Consider the following 21,868-nt stretch of genomic DNA (forward strand, 5'->3'; position numbering starts at 1 on the left):
GACATAATGTTTCTATAAAGTGGGGCAGTTGCAACTTTGCAAGGACAGTCTGGCGCTTCTGACTCACAGCCTGTAAGTAAGTTTTTTTATATTTAAAGAATTTGCCAGTGACGATTCGCTTGTTGTTTGTAATTTCTCCGATCACAAATGCAGACATGGTTTTATGTTTACGCGGCGCAATGCGCAACGCAAAGCGTAAAAACACAGTATAAGTCATTATAATCAGTAATTATGTCCCCACTGGATGCAACAAATGCCTCCTTTGTAATGGGTTTTATTGGTTTTGTATAGTCGCGCCGGGACACATGGAAACACAATATGGTAAGGGGCGTAACATTTCAGTCACACGCTTGAGGTATTCAGCCAATCACAACACACTGGATAGCTGGCCAATCAGAGCACGCTTCGCTTTTCAGACCGATGAGCTTTGTAAAAATCGCCGCGTTTCAGAAAGGCAGGGCATAGAGAAGAAACAATAATGTACATTATGTGTAAAATAATGTGTTTTTTTAACCTTAAACCGAATAAACATTTCATTACACCAAATACACAAAATAATGTTCTATTTAGCAACATCATATGACCCCTTTAAACAACCACATTAAACAGGTAATCTCATCTACTAACTAGTCTGCTTTTACGGTCTCAATGTGTTTATAACCATGCTTGTGCAAACTATTTGAACTCAATCTTTCAAGGAAAATACTTTTTAAATACAGACTGAAAAAGTTGTTGGAAGCTTAATGGTGGTGACCTTATAGCCTATGCTTATCTTTTTATTTCTGACATTCGAATTTAGTCTTTAAAATTCATGAATATTGTGTTAATTTACGAAGATTATCAGGATAAATACTGTATATAAGATACATAATTGTTTGTTATCTTCAAAATAATCCATCATTAAGAAGATACAATTAATAATCAATAATTAATGGAAAACAAATCAATGGGTTTTTGCTGAGGGAACCAGATTGAACTTCTGGGTTACAAAAACACATCATCACTGCAGTACTCTATGATGACAGAATTGTAATTTCTATGTGAATTATCACTTTAACATTTTTATTTCAATCTTACTAAGAATAGCTCTTTACATTTGAGAACCAAGAGGAAAATTATGACTCTTTTGGAGTATAACTGCTGCCCAAGAGTTTGTGCCTCAAAGGACTCTTTAAGATGGGAAAAGGATGTCAGGAACAAGAGCTCGGCTTCACCTGCCTCACTGTACGGTTTCCAGTCCAGCTGAGCCGCTTTTTTAAGCCGTCCACTGCAAAGCTCTGATAAGATAGTAACAGACTGAGTGGAAACGCAAGACTAAAGGTCTTGTGCAAAATAGATGAGATGGCCCACACAAAACCTGGAAAGACATTTCACAGTGATGCACATGCACAAAACAAGACTGACAATGCATTTACAAAATGTACACAAATAGATCATGTTGAAAGCAAACAGAACGGCAAACACGCCCTGTACACATACCTTCAATGTCTTAATGATGCAGACTTCTATTTATGCGAAGGCGCCACATCAATGGGGCTTATCTCAGACTAAGTGATAGGCATCTGAAATCTTTTATGAAGTAACTGTAGAGCTTTTCAAATTGTGGTACTGTAGCTGTACATTAGCACGGTAAAACTCTGGATGCTTCCCACAGTGGCTTCGGTCAGTCAGACTCTGAGGAGCCCGCAGCGCCTGACCCCATTTAGCCATTCTCGATCAACGAATCAAATGGGGCTTTCAGAGTTGCCTAATATCCTTAGGGTCTGCAAAGTGCATGAAACGCACTAAGGGAAGTGTGTAAAGAAAATCTTTAGCCTTTCATTCGTGCTCTGCTCTCTTTTGGCAGCTTGCACAGCATTGCTAAGCAATGAAGTGTGATCTGTGACTCTTACCAGTCATTTGCAGAGCAAACAGCGCACAACATGAACCTCTATATCAACAAGACACTCCATAACAACCTTCAGGCTGAAACACGCAATTTCAAGATTCAAAGAGTAAGACCTGACCGTCATATCTGACAGAATTGCCTGGCACCCACATTAGAGATAATGTCTGTAATGGCTCACTATTAAAAGTGAAGGAACAGTGGTTTTCAACTGCTTTTGCATTCCGACCCAGATTTTACACGGAATAAAATTGGCAACCAAAATTGTTCCTAAAAAAAATTGCACAATGAACATAATGGGCTGAATACAAAAACCGCTATTTTGATAAGGCATACATAAGTAGTGCAATTTAATTTTTCTATTTAGAAAAAATAGATTTCCTCATAAGAATCAATGAATTTCATTGATTGATTGGATCCAATGATTAATCGGATTTGTGTTTTATGCATGGAAAACTTAAAAGCAGCAAAAATATAAAAAACATCTCAAAAAAATTGTCAAGAAATTAAAACATAAATTGGTACACTACAGTTCAAAAGTTTGGGGTCAGTAAAAATTTGTATTAGTTTCCAAAAATATGTATCAGTTCCCACAAAATAAAGCAGCACAACAATTTTCAAAATTGATAATAAGAAATGTTTCTCAAGCACAAGATCATTAGAATATTTTCTGAAGGATCACGTGACATGAAGACTGGAGTAATGGAAGCTGAAATTACATCTCAAATTGTTAAAATAGAAAACAGTCATTTTAACTCATAACAATATTTCACAATATTACAGTTTTATTATATTTATACATTTTTGAATAAATAAATGAAGCCTTGGTGAGCATAAGAGACTTCTTTTAAAAACATCAAAACCCTTAACAACCCCAAACATTTGAATGGTAATGTATATATAACTGCAGAATATAAAGCCTATTTTAAAAAAAATAAATCATTATTATTAACATTCCCCTTTCCAATAGGTAGCCTACTACGATATAAAAAAGTATTTTATTAATTTTAATGTAGGGCTGGACGATATGGCCAAAATTTATATCACGATATATTTCTTAATTTCGGTCGATACGATATAATTCCGATATAAACTATTCTGAAGACAGTCGTTTCCCTTCAGAGATACATTCATATAAAACACCCGCGACGCGTTTTGATTTTGAAACGTGCAGTGCTCATGTTTATTAAAAAAAAAAAGTCAAACGCCACAAATAAATCAATGTATGGGAAACACTGGTAATGTATATCGAAATATCGGAAATGTGTTTGAAAATCATATCACCGTTATTGAAAAAAATTACATCGCGATACATATTGATATTGAATTATTGTCCAGCCCTATTTTAATGTGAAAAAATATATATATTTGTACATATGTAAAGTATACACCATATTATTTACTGTACAAAATTTTTTTGACATTCACTATTGCATTGCAGTAATATGATTTTTTAATAGTGACAATAAGTGGGAAAAATTCAAGGATTGCTTGGTATAATGCAACTGCTGCCATCAAGCCCACGACAAAACAGCAGCTACACCATACCAACGTCCATCTTCCAGAGAAAGACATGCAAGAGAGCACACACACATGGACACACACAGCTGGTGTCGACCAATCAAACGCTAGCACTGCTAATGGGCGGGGCCTTGTTATGCATCATGATGTCATTCAGTCCCTCATGCTTTCCTCAAACAAGCCAGCTAAAGTAAAGCATTGTGTATGACAGACATTGCGTTATATGAGCGTAGTGGACTGAGCAAACCATTCACTGAACTAGAGCTCTACAATACCTGCTCCAAATTTATTGCAACAAAGATGTTGAAATCCCATCAGGATTAATGTTTACATATGCCAAGCCTTCCTAAATAAATGCGGTTGTCTTAAGTGTACCTACAAAACCAAACGGTAAAAGCTTTAGAACAGACTAACGTGAAGGTGCTGCTGAGGGCGAAATCTAAAGGCTGAGGGCTCTGGTTCCTGTGAGAGCATATCAAATAACCTAGGCGTCACAAGAGTCGCTGCCAGTAACATGAGACTGTGGAAGTCAGAGTGCAGCGTGGCTTTTATTATCCATTTTATTCAGGCATTTTTGCTCAGAGTGGTCCTGGTGAATCAGAGCAGACAGGTGGAAAATTACCATCTAGGCTTTTACGACGAGGAAGTGGCTACCAAATATGAGCAGCCATCAATTATAGCAGCGCTGAATGTTAAACAAAAGAACCTGAAGGTTTATCTTGGATCAGACCGACTCATCTTTCTCATGTTCCTCCATCCCTTATCGTTTTCCTTTGGATATCTTGCTCATTTTCTTCCCCGTATCTGCCAACCATGTGTATCTTTATCAATGGCAGGTTTATTGATAAAGATACACATTTGGATATCTTGCTCATTTTCTTCCCCGTATCTGCCAACCATGTGCATCTTTATCAATGGCAGGTGTACCATACAGGCCAGAGACGATATACTTCCCTCTTGACAGCTTGGCTCAGATGATTCCAGATGAGCGGAAGCTTTATTGATGCGTTTTTGCATTCGACCTACTCACCCGTAATGAATCACATCCACCAAAGGGCTGAGATAAAACACACGAGTTACATTAACCCGGGGCAAGAGAGCATTTAATTAATAGAATACGCCGCTCGGAGGATACAGCCCGACCTTGAGCAACTTGTAATGAATTATCGCCGAATGCACAGCTACACTGGATAAATACAAATTGAGGAATATTATAATTGGTTTGGCCTACTTACAGGCACAGATGAGTCTAATTCCAACCATAGAAATTCAAAGGCACCAAATCCTCAGTGAATTTCTAATGCAGAGACATGAGCTGGTTAACAAGAGGATGTTGTTTAACCTTAGGGGTGTTATCGCAATCAAACCAATTAAGCCAATCAATTCTGACAATCCATGAGTCCTGGGGGGGTGGGAGTAACACTCCTGTATCAGTCTTTAAAAGAGCAGGCAGGAAGCACATGCCACCAGTCTGCTGACACGCTCTAATCGATAGCCCAGAGTGGCAAGAATTCTTTCATGAGATCTCTTGCACGTGGAATTAATGTTCAGATGGGAGAACACAAGCTGTAGAGGTTATCAGGGTGTTGAAACAGACATTCCCAAGTCATAAAGAAAAAAGTTAAAGCAAAGTTTAGTTGTATAATAAGTAGCTAATTTAAAAATAAAAGGGTAACAAAATTATCAGTCACTAAACAAGCCAAATTTCAAATCATACTACAAATAAAACAAAGCTAATTGAACAGTAACAACAATTTTAAAGTAGCATCACACAGCATTTTTCCCACTAAACATTTTAGGTTGAAAACGTCACGCAAAATGTCACATTAAAGCAATTAAAATATTAATTATTCATATAAAAAATATAAAATGAATACGTACGTAAAAGTAATAATGTAAAACTAATTTTCAACTAATTGGCTTTTAACACTGAAAGCAACTATTTGCACGGCAAACACATGGTAAACAATTCAAGACATTCAATATAAAATGAGACATTTGAATATTATTTAATATATATATATTTAATTATAATTAATACAAGACAGAAATTCAAAAAAAAAAATCAAAGGTAAAAATAAATTTATGTAATGCTATTTTTATTTTAGTATAAATTTTCATTTTTAATTTTAAAATACATTTTTAATTTTAGTGCACCACTGAGTAAGTGATATTGTCCAATCAGGTTTTCATTATAAAAATAAGTCCTAATAGGGTGATTGGGACCTCAAAGTGAAACAGAGGGATCTTGTATCATCCTAAAAGGGTTTATTTTGTGATAATGACCACCTTACTGTACATTATCCTGCTTATTGCATGATTACTTACCAAATAAATTAAAAATGAACAAAATATTGATCAGAAATGACCTTATTTTGTGAGAAGAGACCCCAGAGTAATACACAAGATCTGAAACTACCAGTTAGTGGTCATTACAGAAAAATATTTGACCACAGAATTTTGTGATTGACAAACACGTATCAAGTCTTCTAGAAAATCATGTAGGAATATAAAAAAAATACAGGGCAATATTATGTTCTTCACCATCATGTTTTATGGCAAGACTATAGGAGCAAAATATTTATCCAAGAATGATCAGGAAAACAGGAAAGGGGGCTTCCTGTGTTTTCAGGTAACGCCTGGAATCCCAGGACATTGTCTTCCAGCCACTCAGTCTCCATGAGTGAAAGGAAAGGGTGGAGAACTGACAGATACCTGCATTCGTCTCCTGGGAAACACCAGACCGCTGCACTCTACCGACCCTCAAAACATTCACACTTAAAAAGCATCAAACCAAAAATAAATTTTAAAAAAGTATTTATTTAACACGGATGACTTGCCCAAAAATATCAGCATGTTGTTTTGGAAGATCTAAGGAGACAAAGGCACCTTTGAACCAGCCTTGGGAGAGGAAGCAAAGCAGGCGGCCTGGTGCATCACAGTCGAGCATGTGAAACTCTTGTGACTACAGTGAACTCAATTCAGGACTCTCCAATTAAGGGGCTTTTCAAACTGAACGTTCAGCACCGCAGGCAACACGCTGATGTGGAGTACCTGGGCACTGCATCAAACTTGATGAGGAACTTGACTAGGCAGCATGTGTTCCACACAACTCATCACTCTTTGTGACAGAAATCACGGAAAAACTGTCATTATCCCAGTCGGTTCCTCAAGAGTTAGTGCTAGAAGATAAGCTCCTCATTTTCCCTGTTTCCAGCAAACCTTTAATAAGCTTAGACACGAGAGTCTTTCTCTAAGTAAATGACAAAGTGAGCATCCACAATCCGCATTAAACCGGGTCTAATCCTTATCTATAAGGTGCATAATAAGACTGAAAATCAGGGATTAATGGAGAGCCAAGTCAAGGACACATTTAGTAATTTAAACTAAATTAAATCGGACTTTGCAATTGAATTTTAGACAGAACCTGCAGAAAATCAACAACAAAATTAGACACAGCTGCTACTCTACTGATCCATAGATACACAGCTTATATTGGCCAACATGAGAGATTTGTTTCATTTATCAATATCAAAAGTGGATATGCACACTACCATTAAAAGTCTGGGGTCAGTAATTTACACTTTTATTCAGCAAGGAGGATGCATTAAATTAACCAAAAGTGACAGTAGACATTTATGTTACAAAAGACTTCCATTTGAAACTAATGCTGTTCTTCTGAACCTTCCATTCATCAAAGAATCCTAAAAAAATGATCCCATTTCTCACAAAAAATAAACACCACAGCAGTTTTCAACACTGACAAGAAATGTTCCTTGAGCACTAAAACAGCATATTAGAATTATTTCTGAAGGATCATATGATTGATTCACATTTCTAAAAGATCATGTAATAAAATATACATAAAACATACATAAAACGTAAAAAGTTATATTAAATAGAAAAACTGTTTTACTGTCTTGCAGTCTTCATCTCAAAATGAAAATCCATTTTTTCATACAGTACTTCCACGTTGCGATCAATGTGTAGTATTAACAATAGTTTTTTAGTTATTTTATTTATATTTGACAAAATAGTGTAGAATTTTATTATTAACTAAAAATAGCATGAAAATTTTTAAGATATAAGCAGTGTATCCCTAACTTAAACATACAGATCAGCGGCACAGGAATCTGACGTCAGCCTAATGCCTAGTTCACACTACAGGATTTTAAGCCCGATTTGCAAGTTAACGAGCTTGCCGACAGGTCGGGCTATGATCAGGGGAAAATCAGCGGTTGATCAGCGGGGCTCGGCAAACTTTATGTGTGAACTACACAACGACGCATCAAATAGGCTCGCTGATGCGTCGGGCGAGGCAAACATATCTACCGTGCCAAATATCTGGACCGGTCGGTCAACTCGACATCACGTGGTGTCAGGTGTCGTGACAAGCTACAACCAATGAGAGAGCAAGGCATGGGTTGAGGTCATCGGAAGAAAAACAACAGTTTTCTTCCCGACATCCATTTTCAAATAAACATTCCTGTTCCAATTCTCGCGTGTGCTTTCATGACAAAACGTTGTCAGCTTGTGTAGGGTGTAGATAATTTTGTAGTGTGTAGATGGACGACGTTCCGGCAGAAGGCGTATGACGTATGCATAGCGCGCGCCTCTGAGATATGCTAGTCTCGTGAGTTTGTTTATAGGAGCAAAGGAAGCAAAGTTTCCTCACTTTAGCAAAGGAAAACCAGTCTCCTCTTGGCTTATATCGAAATCCTCCGACATTTTTCTTTGCAAATCTTTGGTTTGTACTTCTAATTCGTGACTGGCGTTTAGTTTTGTTGTCTCTCCGCGTTCCGTCACTTATCACGCAACGCCGACGTGCTACGACATCCGCCGGCACGGCTTCCACGTATGACAGATGGTGGAAGTGATAGAAAAGTGTTTATTACGTTTGAAATATGGATATTTTTCTTACAAAAACGCATGGATTCACTACAGAAGGCCTTTATTTACCCCCCCGGAGCCGTGTGAAGCACGTTTTATTATGAATGCGCACGCTTTATTTGACGACTTGTGGACTGTTCAACTGCAACACCCGCTGACTGCAATGATAGAGCTTGGAATAGCCAGGACAATTTTTTATATAACTCCGACTGGAATCGTCTGAAAGAAGAAAGTCATATACACCTAGGATGCTTCGAGGGTAAGTAAAACACAAGCCAATTTTAATTTTTGGGTGAACTTAACCCTTTAAAGACAGACAATCAAGTCATGTAGTCTGAACAGCACAGCGATCTGCCGACATTTAAAGTCGTGTAATGTGAACTTAGCCTGACTTGCTAAAACAGTAACTAGGGATGCACGATATTGGATTTTTATCGATATCCGATATGCCGATATTTTTCAACTCTTTTTGGCCGATAGCCGATGCCGGTACCTAGGGCTGTGCAATTAATTGCATGCGATTGTCATGCGCAGATTTATGATGGAGATTTACTACTAATCACGGGACCGGCTTTACTGACGAGATGCGCATGTCAATCGCATGCGATTAATGGCACAGCCCTACTGATACCGATTTATTTCATTTTGATTGGAAACAACACCAAGTTGTTCCTGTATGGAAATTTTAAGCATTATTTTTTAATTTTGGTCAGTTTTTAATAATAACTTATTTGTTAGAATTAAATAAACAATAATTAAGTTCTTTTATAATGACAGTACATTTAATTTACAAGTGTCATGTTTGTGATTTTTTTTTAAAATTAATGTAAGCTATAGCTTTTGACCTTTAAATCAAAACATACTCATGTTTTTATGACATTTACTGCTTTAATCAGAAACACAGTCTAAACGTTATTTGTGTATTTTACTTTCGTTTTATTAAAAGTAGGCTAACAGCGCCCCCTACGGAATTAAAACTCCTTACCGAATGGACATTAGGACCCGGGGAGGTTGCCGCTGCTGCCACTGCACGTGCTATTACTCTATCATACACTGAATGCGTCATTCTGTATGTGCATTCTCAGTTTAAGTGCAGTGATTCTACAACAGTGAATCTAATCACCATTCAGGAAAACTTTACTTCAAAAATGAGTCACACTGCTGACGTGATCTAATTGCTAACACACCATGAGCACATGTGAGATAACCTATTCCTCTTATCAGCAAGATATCGGCATAATTTTTCATATCGGGCCGATGCTGATATGTATATTTAAAGCCATTATCTGCCGATTCCGATATCAGTCCTATAATATCATGCATCCCTAACAGTAACCCTTTAGTATGGGACCAATTCTCACTATTAGATGCTTATTACAGAACTCCAGACTGCGACCGAATGGTCACATTTTGCAACCATTTTTTCTGCCTGTGTGACTAAATTTTGTGCGCGGTCGCACTGGTGTGACCACTACATTGTTCAACTCATATGCGCTGCCATTTCTGTTGCATATGAGAAACATCAAACGGCAACTCGTTTGAACTGTGCAGCGCTTTGAGTGTAGAGCCTGGTTTTTTATACTTGCCGAATCATCAGGAGCGCGCAGCAAAAATGACACGAATATTGAGGAAACAATGGATGCTTTTCACACTAAAGTAAAGTAAAAGATCACTTCTTAAACCAGAGAAGGTAAAAATGTTGGTATTCTTGTGGGGGAAAAAAAACATGCAAGCACCGCCACCGGCAGCAAATTTAGTTTTACTTTTCTTTTTGTTTTCATTTTGAAAAGCTTATCTTTGCTGTTTACCTCACATTATGCTATGGAGGCTCTCTTTTATTTATTTTTATTTGATTCCTCAGTGTTTGCTAAACGTTCTGTAATTTATTAGTCAGTATATAATACAGCATGTGGTGTATGCCATGCCTCATCTTATTCGTTTTTGTTAATAAAAACGTTTTATAAGCTAGTTTGTCATTGCATCTTACCGTTTTATTTTTGTTGTGCTCTTTAATTAAAAATAACAATGAATCCATCTTTTGTTTTAGTCTTAAAAAGTGAAAGGCGCATAGATGTAAGCAAAACACACAATTATTTTTTCTTGTAAAACGTGACAAGATCGTGAATTCAAAAGTGAAAGCATCTGAAGCCCGGCTTATAACACAGCAAAAGAGGAACTCCCGTTCACAAAATTCAAATCACAAATAAATTAATACTACTGATGAAAAAGAACGGCTTGAATGTTAACCACTTTCATTTCCATATAACTATAAACTATGATAACAGTTCATCAGCATGCATGGATTAATCCCATGTTGTAGCAAAAAAAAAATGTGCTCGTGCTACCAACTGAGAAAGTTAGTCCAGTGGGAAGAATAAGTCTGGAGCCCTGTTATTAGCATGCATATTACTGGCATATTGGCTGTTTATTAGTACTTATAAAGAACATATTCTGCATCCCTAACCCTACCCAACACCTAAACCAAACAACTATCTTACTAACTATTAATAAGCAACAAATTAAGAGTTTAAGGCAAAAGTCATAGTTAACAGTTTGTTAATAGTGAGAATTGGATCTTAAAATAAAGTGTGAAGCAGCTCTGCTCTCTGATTGAAAGTCCACACGGAAATGTTTTGTAACCACCGCTGAGAAGAACAGCCGTGGCCGAAATAAATCCACAAATAGACAAGTTGGCATGGAAAACATTATTCTTAATAGATACATAAGGGAAGTGAGTGGGAGAGAAGCCGGCCAGCATCCTTATTGAGCTATTTCAGCTCTGGAATGCCACGATGAACGCACTGGTGCCGGTTGCTCTGGAATTTTGGAATCCAGTCCACTGAGGTCATTCTCGGAACGGTCTGCTTACATCATAGTCCCGGCCCTGTCTGCTGACAGCTACAATGAACGAACGAACGAACAGCTCACGCTGGGCGGAGGGGAGGTGGTGCAGCGGGGTGCACATCCTGAGCCGTCCGCCGCCAACACAATCCCACCATTCACTCCCACCCCTCCCCACCCTCTCTCGTCTTCCTCTACAAGATTAAACACATCCAAGCAGCAACTTCACAAACATTCGACAGCATTCACTTTCATCCACCATGGCAGAACTGTCCCGGACCTTTCCATTTCAATATGAGGGGCATGATGTAAGAAGCTCGGTGAATGTAGGAAAACTTTTTGAACCAGCAGGCTCAAACAGATGCCAAATCTGACCTACCTACACACCCGCCAACCCCGAGCTTTGCGTAAACGACTGCAGAAAGCATTTATATATTTCCAAAATTTAACTCCAGACAACAACAGACCCAAAAAGTGCACAGAATAGGCCACCTAATGTAATACAAACCCCACATTTAAAGCACATAAACACCATTTACTGAACACAATTGGACCTTGAATAAGCCTGTGTGAGCGGAACATGAACTATAACAGAACAGTTATGTTATTAGTGTCCCTCAGTGACTTGTTATTACTATTAGACTTCCTAATAACAAGTCACTGAATGAACAACACCAAAACTAAAGCCCCTGCACTGCTAATTATTTTAAAACTGTGATTCACTTCCCTCTATCTGAGGAAGAGGTGTTTAACATGATGAGCATGTAGCTGCCGTGGTATCAATTATGGATCAAGTCAAGTCAAGTCTGCTTTATTGTCAATTCTTCCACATGTACAGCACATACACACAGAGTGGATGATATGACATCCATGCTGAGGCCAGCATTAATGTGAGAGGTCAGTAATGTCAGTAATGACTCACTTTTGTCTCGCTGCGAGTTTGAGCTTACACCAGTGGGAGCGATTTAAAGACAAATACCAAAGAAATTAAAATTATGTCATAGGGTGTTGGACAGCACATGAACAGAGAAAACGTGAATTCTTTACACATTACAACACATCATCTGGATTTGAACTTTTTCCCAGTGCGGGCCTAGAAAATAAGATTAGACTGCTCTGTATTTCAAAACAAAGGGATAGTTTACCCAAAATGAGAATTGTGTCATAGTTTACTCATCCTCATGTCGTTCCAAAACCGAATGACTATTTGCTCCGTGAAACACAAAAGGAGTTATTCGAAAGACTGTGATGGTCACTGATTTCCAAATGCTATAAAAGTATCATAATGGTTGCCTGTATGACTATATTCCAAGTTGTATGAAATCATTAAATAGCTTGACTATTCATTATATCCAGTGACTTCACTCACTGAGTCAGTCTGATTCAAAATCTAGACATGTTTTGTGAACTTGATTACCATTTCAAGATTTGTCTCTCTTGAACAAATCAGGAATTGCTACTTATGAAAATGAGCTACAGAGCACATCAAGATTATCCATCATATGATTTCAGAAAACATAGAATATGTCCACAAGTCAAATGGACCAATTTTCTTATACATTTATGCTGCTTTTGTGTACTTTTTTTAAAGCTTGAAACTTCAGTTCCCATTCATTTTAAGCGCACAGAAAAAAAAAGATCTTGTAAAATTTCTTAATTTTTCCTTGTGCTCCACAGAAGAAAGAAAATAATATGGATTTGGAATGACATGAGGTTGAGAGTAAATTATGACACTTTTTTATTTTTAAGGGATCTTAACCTTTAATTTGTTGGCTGATCTATATTATAACTTTTAGAACTTGATTTTAGTTGGTCCAGCTCTGAATTAGTGGGGATGGAAAATGAGATGAAGAGTCAGTGGCAGTGGGTGGACATAACTGGATGTCCTGTCTTTAATGTGAAGTCCCTGGTTTCGACTTACATCCTTAAATAAGAAGACAACAGGCTGCCATGACAACAGCCCCTGGCAACATGTCTATAGGGTGCACACAGCCTTAAAGAAGCTTTATTTAACAACACAGATCTGGAAACACAATCAGTAACCATGGCTTACTATTACTCTGTCTTGTAAATCAAAAATTAAAATTGTGCATGTGCATTAACAAACTAACAACCCCTATTAAAACTCTAATTGAAACCGTGACAAGAACACATTTTCATGTTTGTCAACAATGTGCTAAAACCTTTTCTATTGCACCCCGTCTCCGATTACAACTAGGAGACATAATCATCCACAACCAGATCAACATTCAAACCTATTATGTGTAACCAGGATTTTCCACACAGCCCTTCCTTTAACCACAAATCAATGCACACATTGGAATCTATCATATATTCATGCCATTGTTTCTTTACAAATTACACTACAGTTAAAACAAGCACACTAAAGGCACAAAATGTATTGTACCATGATACCATCAGACACACTGTATAATGTATAAGGACATATGACTTAACCTAGTATCTTTTTAAGTTGAAAATGTATAGCATAAGTCACACACAAGAAGGAAAATGAACCATTAAGCCAACATGTTTCTATTAGAGCTGTGGTACTATGGCAAGCCAACTTTACGTTTCATTTTAATATCCCATACAACTAACCAGCAGCTAATTTAATGTTATTCATACTTCTTTTTAATTACCAGTACATACGCCAACAGTGACTAGTATTTGCTCAACTAATAACGGTTCTGTAGATCTGTGGCTCATAAAGCAATTGTTAAATTACAGCTAAGATATGTTACTATTATTACTAAAAAGAACTTGATTATATGCCAGTAATGATTATTTGAATAGCTACAAGAAACTAAGGAATAAACAACAGTAATAGAAAGAAATGGAATACGAAACTAGCAATTTGTATAAATTTGAGTTTAAAATTAATAGTTGATATCTGATCAACAGACCCCTATACATTTAAACTGCAAAGCAAGCTACTAGTATTGGGAACGACTGGTAGAAGAAGAGTAATACTGACTAAATAAACAAGTATTCACTACTGGCACATAATAAACAGTTACCTTAGTGGAAAAAAACGCTAGTTACAAGGAATGGGGCATCGCTAAACCCTTTTAACTGAGGAACAAGAACCAGTGAAAGACAACTGTGTTCCAAGACCGACCCAAGAATAATTTTCCCTGAAAATATATCAGCATGTTGTGTGTTTAGCAGTTTATAATCAGAACTAGCTATGCCAGATTCAAAAATGTATCACTCTGTTGATCTAATCTCATAGAAATGTATTTTATAATAATAAAAATGGAGTGCTGATTGATATGGACATTTACCTAAAATCCACTCTAGGAAACAAAATGTGCAATGTCTTCTTTCGTTTGTCAGCGATGAAGCATCTTATTGTGTGTGGGTAGCTTGATTCTGTTTTTATTCATATAAATTTATATAAATATATCCATAACAGTATTTCAATAAAATCTAAATATTGGGCTACTTAATGGGGGATGGGGGGCTGGGGGCTCATGAAACGCTAGAAATTTCCCTGATAAGAAACAGGCTAAATGTTAAAACGGCTTGCCATATACAGTCCTGTCTGACAATGCTTCGGTAAACATAAGACTCTGAATTCCCCTCGGTATTAAAGGGTGATAGAAAATAAAACCCCAAATCAGTTGGTTATTTAATGCATTTAAGCACATAATTATATTTAAAACACCTCTTTTGTGATTTATATCACCGAGGTGTTAAAGTGAACTGATCTGAAGCCAGCGCGGCCACTGAATATCACTTACCGTACACACGCACCCATCCCTGCTGCTGGCAAAACGAGTCCATCAAAATCCCATCGACCACAGGGTCTAAAGAAATCATGCCTCCCTGAACCGAGTCCACGTCGCCACCGGTTACTGAATCCGTCTCCATGCTCGATACACCTCCACGGTAACGTCCAGGTGAAGACTCCAGTCCGGTGGATTTCCACGCGCGTGGCAGGAGAGCCTCAGTCACAATGCTTTCCGCTGGTTTAGTATCAAACCATACAGCTAAAAAGAGTTTAAATAAAGCCGGATAAACTAGCGACAGTAGTATGACAATGTTCAAACTAAACGTTTGGAGTTTCCCATATTTTTCTGTTTCACAGTTGGAATATAAATTATGTACGCGCGACTCTAATCTATGTTTACATTACTGGTCACTGTAGCTACCTAGTCGTCAATAAAATACAATAAAATAAGGAAATACGGATATAAAAAAAGCGTCGAAAGTGTATTTAAACACTTATCAAACCCTAAAAAATACGAATGTGCAAAGTTTCAGGTCACCCTAGTTTTCTTAAACAGAACCAGCAGCCAAAAGTTAAAACAGTAGCAACAAGCAGCAGTTCTTGAAGTAATATTCGGATGGACTGCTGTTTCTTGTCTGTGTCCATGAGTCAGATGGAAACAGCAGTAATAATTGAATGAATCCAGACGTCGGTTTTCCTGGATCGAGGGAAGGAGTTTACTGCATTGTCCATGCGGCAAAAATCATCAAAATAACAGCAAGTATCAGTTTATTGTTCTGTCGTCCACTTTAAGTGTGACTCGTTGTTTGGGCCTGCCTCCCTCCCGTCCTCCCGGTTCTGTGGTGAGGACAGACAGCCCTTTTCACACTACAAAATCCAGACCGCTTTTCCACCTCAATCTCATGCCACTGCCAGCCTGAGCGCTGGGATTCAGGGAAAACTAGAGGATGACCGAGTGACTCGATCAACACACATTGACGTTTTAAATCGATTCAGGCAGCTTTCACTACATTTACACATCGATTCAAATTCAGTGAACATTTTAGAAATAGGCTACATAATGTGTTTGTTGAATGTGAAATGAGGACGATCTGAGACTTTGCCAACATTGATCGACATAGTAAGACCGATGTGAACTGATTATCGAGTGAGACATCTGCTGGTTAACCTCGTGCAAAAATGTCATAAAAATTCATTTAATTTGATTCGACTTTTATATGCGTTGCATTTAGTTCTTGAATAACATATTTTATAGACATAACCTGAATGAAAAATACATGTATTTAATTTGATAGATATTGAGAGATAATTTAGCTGAACACGAAAGGTGTCCTCAGTCTCCATCTAGTGTTCATTAAGCGCATCACAAGAACACCAGCCAGCTCTGCTTTTAGACTATAAACGTATTCATTTGTCACAATAATTTGTGAGTGTTAATATAAACTTCATTCTCTTTATCAGTAAATAATTAAAAGTGCATGTGCATGTTCTAAATTAAGTGCAGTTAAACCAAAAAATAAAAGTACGTTTTCAATATTAAAAAAATAATAATTCAAAACAAAATTGTTGCAATTTCGTGTCAGGAATCATACAGTGTTCGTCTAATTTTTAATATTTGAAAAGACTAAACACAGAGCATGTATTAAGTAAATGTAACCAATTTTTGTAAATATATTTATTTTTATTTGAATGACAAAATGCTTCTAAGGCTTTCTTGTCTTCATTGTGGCTTCAGCTGTGAATAAATAAGAAACACAAAACTACATTTAGGGAATACAACAAAAAAAAAGCACAAATATATATTTTTTGAGTAGAAATGCCCTGGGTTAAATGAAAAAGTATACATTCATTTTTGCATTGATTGATACTGAATTAAGTAAAATACCCAGTTGTCAGCTTCTATGCAAATCGGATAAATCAGATAGATCAGTTCTCACATTGTGTGTTAAGCTTGAGCAGAATAGGTTCCAGTATGTTTTCAAGGTGCTTCTTCTGTTCAATGAAGTCTTGAATTGTTGCATTTTTGGTGTTGTGTATCCAGTCAGATTTTGCAGAACAGATGTTTATAAACATGGTCTATACAGCAACACACAAACAATGATAAGAGAATGTGTACTTATGGGTTTGTTAAAAATGTTAAAAAGACAATCGGTAACTTTTCACTAAGGAATTAATAAATCATTTTTTGACCTTGTCCTCTTTATTGAGCTTCCCTTGAACTTTCTCTGGATCAGCTATAATATCTCTGACATCTTGTATTAATGCTTGCAAACTTTGTTTGGCCTCTGTCAGGAGAAAAACAAAATCATCATCTGCCTTAATCATAACAAGATTTGTGCTGAAATGTTTCACTTTCTCACCAGCCCATGCCAGATACTCTGCGCAGTCCAGTTTGTCATAACGCCGGGCCACATCAACAGCCTTCTCTCCACGGAAATTGACAGCTTGAAAATCAGCATTGAGCTCAACCAAAGTTTTTAAAGTGTCCAGCTGACCCCACATGGCAGAATAATGCAACGGTGAGTAGCCTAGAGTAAGAGTGAACCATATTGATTATTTATTGTCAAACTGTTAAAGGGATAGTTCACCCAAAAATGACAATTCTGTCATCATTTGCTCATCCTCATGTCCTTCCAAACCTGTATGAGTTGCTTTCTCATGTTGAACACAAAAGAGGATATTTTGAAGATTGCTGGTAATCAAAGAGTTGGTGGTTGCCATTTACTTCCATAGTATTTTTTTTTTCCTACTATGGAAGTCAATGGCAACCACCAACTGTTCCTCTTTTGTGTTCAACATAAGAAAGCAACTCATACAGGTTTGGAACGACATGAGGATGAGTAAATGATGACAGAATTGTCATTTTTGGGTGAACTATCCCTTTAACCCTTTGGTGGTCCTCTGACATTTTAGTCCAAAAACAATTTGGCGAACTTGGTAGCTATATGAAATTTTCCAATAATTGTATTTTAGGCTATATAGAAACAAATAGTGCACAATTCAGAGGTGAATATAAAATGCAAAATATTAAAGAAACAATGTAATTGAAACAAAATATAGTACACGTATTTTATTCAAATGTGTTAGGCTTCCTCGGTCTGTTTGGATGGATAACAAGTGTGACCACAACAATAGGGTTAAATCAGCTCAGACCAGCAAACCAGTTCAGGCTTTAGTTTTCATCTACAAAACTTTTACTGTAGGTGTTAAAGTGGGCACGTTATAAGTATTTTTAATTAGGCCTACAAGTAACTTTGCTCGCTAATTACCGCGCGCTGTGAGTTCATTGACGTCAGCGTCGTTCTGTACGAGCTCGCGGACGATGCCGCTCCGACCAAAAGTACACGCAGCAAACAGCGCATTTCTTCCCACCTCATCTTTTTCCCACAGAACATTCTCCGATTGCTGAGATTCGTTGCCACTCTTGCTTTCCAAAATACTCTTAAGTCCCTGTACATCATCATCTAAAGCACACAAAAGTACAGTTTTCTCCTCAGTTGACCGCAGCATGACTTGCGGAATGGTGAGGTTGTGTTTCGATGTCTCTATGGCAACCGGGCAGTCACTTCGTTCATTACTGTCACCGGCCGCGAGATGTCGCTGTGGACTGTTTTATCAAATAAGAAGAGCTGAGAATCTGAGCTCAACTGAGCAATTACATGTTATCTTGTTGATAGCAGTTATAGAAAGTAGATTCTAAGAAAAAGAACAAAATAAGCTTAGCATCAAGTTGATTTATTTCTGCGGAAATAAATAAGTGTGAAAGTAAGTAAATGTATTTATCAGCTGCAATCTTAGACAAGAATATTTATGTATGTAGAACTAACTTATGTTGTATCATTACCCATAAAGATATCATTTAAAAAAAGAAAGAATAGAAAGTCCTTGAAGGGTTCAGACTTCTTAATTAGGCCTACAAGTAACTTTGCTCGCTAATTACCGCGCGCTGTGAGTTCATTGACGTCAGCGTCGTTCTGTACGAGCTCGCGCACGATGCCGCTCCGACCAAAAGTACACGCAGCAAACAGCGCATTTCTTCCCACCTCATCTTTTTCCCACAGAACATTCTCCGATTGCTGAGATTCGTTGCCACTCTTGCTTTCCAAAATACTCTTAAGTCCCTGTACATCATCATCTAAAGCACACAAAAGTACAGTTTTCTCCTCAGTTGACCGCAGCATGACTTGCGGAATGGTGAGGTTGTGTTTCGATGTCTCTATGGCAACCGGGCAGTCACTTCGTTCATTACTGTCACCGGCCGCGAGATGTCGCTGTGGACTGTTTTATCAAATAAGAAGAGCTGAGAATCTGAGCTCAACTGAGCAATTACATGTTATCTTGTTGATAGCAGTTATAGAAAGTAGATTCTAAGAAAAAGAACAAAATAAGCTTAGCATCAAGTTGATTTATTTCTGCGGAAATAAATAAGTGTGAAAGTAAGTAAATGTATTTATCAGCTGCAATCTTAGACAAGAATATTTATGTATGTAGAACTAACTTATGTTGTATCATTACCCATAAAGATATCATTTAAAAAAAGAAAGAATAGAAAGTCCTTGAAGGGTTCAGACTTCTCTGTGGAAATTACATAATCATCTGACGTCTAGGAAAAGGACTGGCATTGAAAAAAAGGATCATATTTAAGACAAAATATGTATTTGAAGTCATATATTTTGATTCTTTGAAATGAAAAGTAAACTCGATGATATATTAGTATAGTATGTGAATAAATGTACTATCCACTTTGTTTAGTATGTATGCAAATGTTTTTCAATGAGAGGAAGAGGAGGGAAATTATTAGGAACTATAGGGACATTTCTTGTGGTAAAATTATGTGATATTTAATTTAAAAGGGGAAAAAGGTAATTTGATGTCCTAAAAGGTCATTTCTCTCATGATGATAAGGAATGGAAAGTCACCTGACAGGGAAATTTGTGAGTGCAAATTCACTTTTGTCATCACGTAATGTCATTGTACATTCCACAAAAACTTCCTCAATCAACTGAAACCATGTTTGTTGTTAAAGGGGTCATATGATGCGATTTAAATTTTTCCTTTCTCTTTGGAGTGTTACAAGCTCTTGGTTCATAAAGAAGATCTGTAAAGTTGAAAAGACAAAGACACCCCCCTAAAACGGCTCGTTGTAACACGCCCACACATATCTACCTCACTATGTGGGAAGATTTGCATAACGCCGCCCAAATGTTTACGCAAAGAAAGAAGGCGTAACTTTTATTCTCGCTGTAGTATTGTTGCTGCTTCCATGTCGTGAAGGCACTGTGTGTTTCGTTGTGAAAGCAAAACTACTTTGTTTGTTCTTCCAAAAGAGGACAATATCCGCTTCGTCATGTCTGGAGCTGATCCGTGCTGGTCGCTGAGGAAATACATCAACTTCGCGCTGTGGATCGCCGGATCGGCTTTCACCGTGGACGAAGCGGAGTTCAGCCCGGGGTCGTCACATGTGGTTGCCGCAAGCCCGCCGGCTGCTCCTTTGTCGAATCCGTCGGCCGCGCCGTTCTCAAGCCCACCGGCCTCTGCATACTCTAGGCCTCTGCTCACTCAAGCCCTCCGGCCATTCCTCACTCTAGGCCGCCACGTGTGACGCTGGGTTTCGTTGTGAAAGTGAAACTACTTTGTTTGGTCTTCCAAAAGAGGACATGACTAGAAATCAGTGGTTAAGTTGTATTTACAACACTGTTCCAGAACAGTTTAACCCAAATATTCAGATGTGTGCAGCGCATTTTATGAAGGACTGTTTCCTGATGCTGGTAGAGTAGACTACAATGCCGGCTATTCTTACTCACAAACTGTAAGTAAGTTTTTTATATTTAAAGAATTTGCCACTGACGATTCAAACGCGAGTTTTGAGCAGTGTAGAGTAGCGTTTGTTGTTTGTAATTTCTCCGATCACAAATGCAATGCAGACATGGTTTTATGTTTAAGCGGCGCGATGCAACGCAATGCGTAAAAAGACAGTCATTATAATCCGTAATTATGTCCCCACTGGATGCAACAAATGCCTCGTTTATAATGGGTTTTTCACCGTGGACGAAGCGGAGTTCAGCCCGGGGTCGTCACATGTGGTTGCCGCAAGCCCGCCGGCTGCTCCTTTGTCGAATCCGTCGGCCGCGCCGTTCTCAAGCCCACCTGCCTCTGCTCACTCAAGCCGGCCTCTGCATACTCTAGGCCGTAGCTCACTCAAGCCCTCCGGCCATTCCTCACTCTAGGCCGCCATGTGTGACGCTGGGTTTCGTTGTGAAAGCGAAACTACTTTGTTTGGTCTTCCAAAAGAGGACATGACTAGAAATCAGTGGTTAAGTTGTATTTACAACACTGTTCCAGAACAGTTTAACCCAAATATTCAGATGTGTGCAGCACATTTTATGAAGGACTGTTTCCTGATCCTGGGAGAGTAGACTACAATGCCGGCTGTTCTGACTCGCAGACTGTAAGTAAGTTTTTTATATTTAAAGAATTTGCCACTGACGATTCAAACGCGAGTTTTGAGCAGTGTAGAGTAGCGCTTGTTTTTTGTCATTTCTCCGATCACAAATGCAGACATGGTTTTATGTTTACGCAGCGCGATGCAACGCAGCGTAAAAAGACAGTACAAGTCATATAATCTGTAATTATGTCCGCACTGGATGCAAAAAATGCCTCGTTTATAATGGGTTTTCATGTTTTTGTCTCGTCGCTCCGGCCGGACAGGGCATATGGTAAGGGGCGTAACATTTCCGTCACATGCTTGAGGTATTCGGCCAATCACAATGCACTGGATAGCTGGCCAATCACCGCACACCTCGCTTTTCAGACCTTTACTTTGTAAAAATCGACAAAAGTCGTGGCATAGAGTAGCAACAATAATGTACAATATGTGGAAAATAATGTGTTTTTTTAAACTTAAACCACATTAAACACATTTCAATACACCAAATACACAAAATAATGTTCTTTTTAGCAACATCATATGACCCCTTTAAAATATCATGGCTAGT

The 21,868-nt window shown here is 37.9% G+C and overlaps 1 protein-coding gene across 1 annotated transcript in view; it reads right to left on the minus strand.

Annotated features, from left to right (window-relative positions):
- Nucleotides 1-16,576: 16,576 nt before the first annotated feature.
- Nucleotides 16,577-21,868, minus strand: part of LOC107563586 (ankyrin repeat domain-containing protein 45-like) — a 16,466-nt gene continuing 11,174 nt past the window's right edge. The window contains exons 2-6 of the mRNA XM_016248475.1: nucleotides 18,143-18,480; nucleotides 17,234-17,401; nucleotides 17,064-17,158; nucleotides 16,811-16,949; nucleotides 16,577-16,608 (exon numbers count right to left, since the gene is read on the minus strand). Of these exons, the coding sequence (XP_016103961.1) occupies nucleotides 16,577-16,608; nucleotides 16,811-16,949; nucleotides 17,064-17,158; nucleotides 17,234-17,401; nucleotides 18,143-18,480 (772 nt within the window). The remainder of the gene's footprint in view (nucleotides 16,609-16,810; nucleotides 16,950-17,063; nucleotides 17,159-17,233; nucleotides 17,402-18,142; nucleotides 18,481-21,868) is intronic.

Source organism: Sinocyclocheilus grahami, unplaced genomic scaffold, assembly GCF_001515645.1.
Source record: "Sinocyclocheilus grahami isolate Dianchi unplaced genomic scaffold, SAMN03320097.WGS_v1.1 scaffold879.1, whole genome shotgun sequence".
NCBI classification, from domain to species: domain Eukaryota; kingdom Metazoa; phylum Chordata; class Actinopteri; order Cypriniformes; family Cyprinidae; genus Sinocyclocheilus; species Sinocyclocheilus grahami.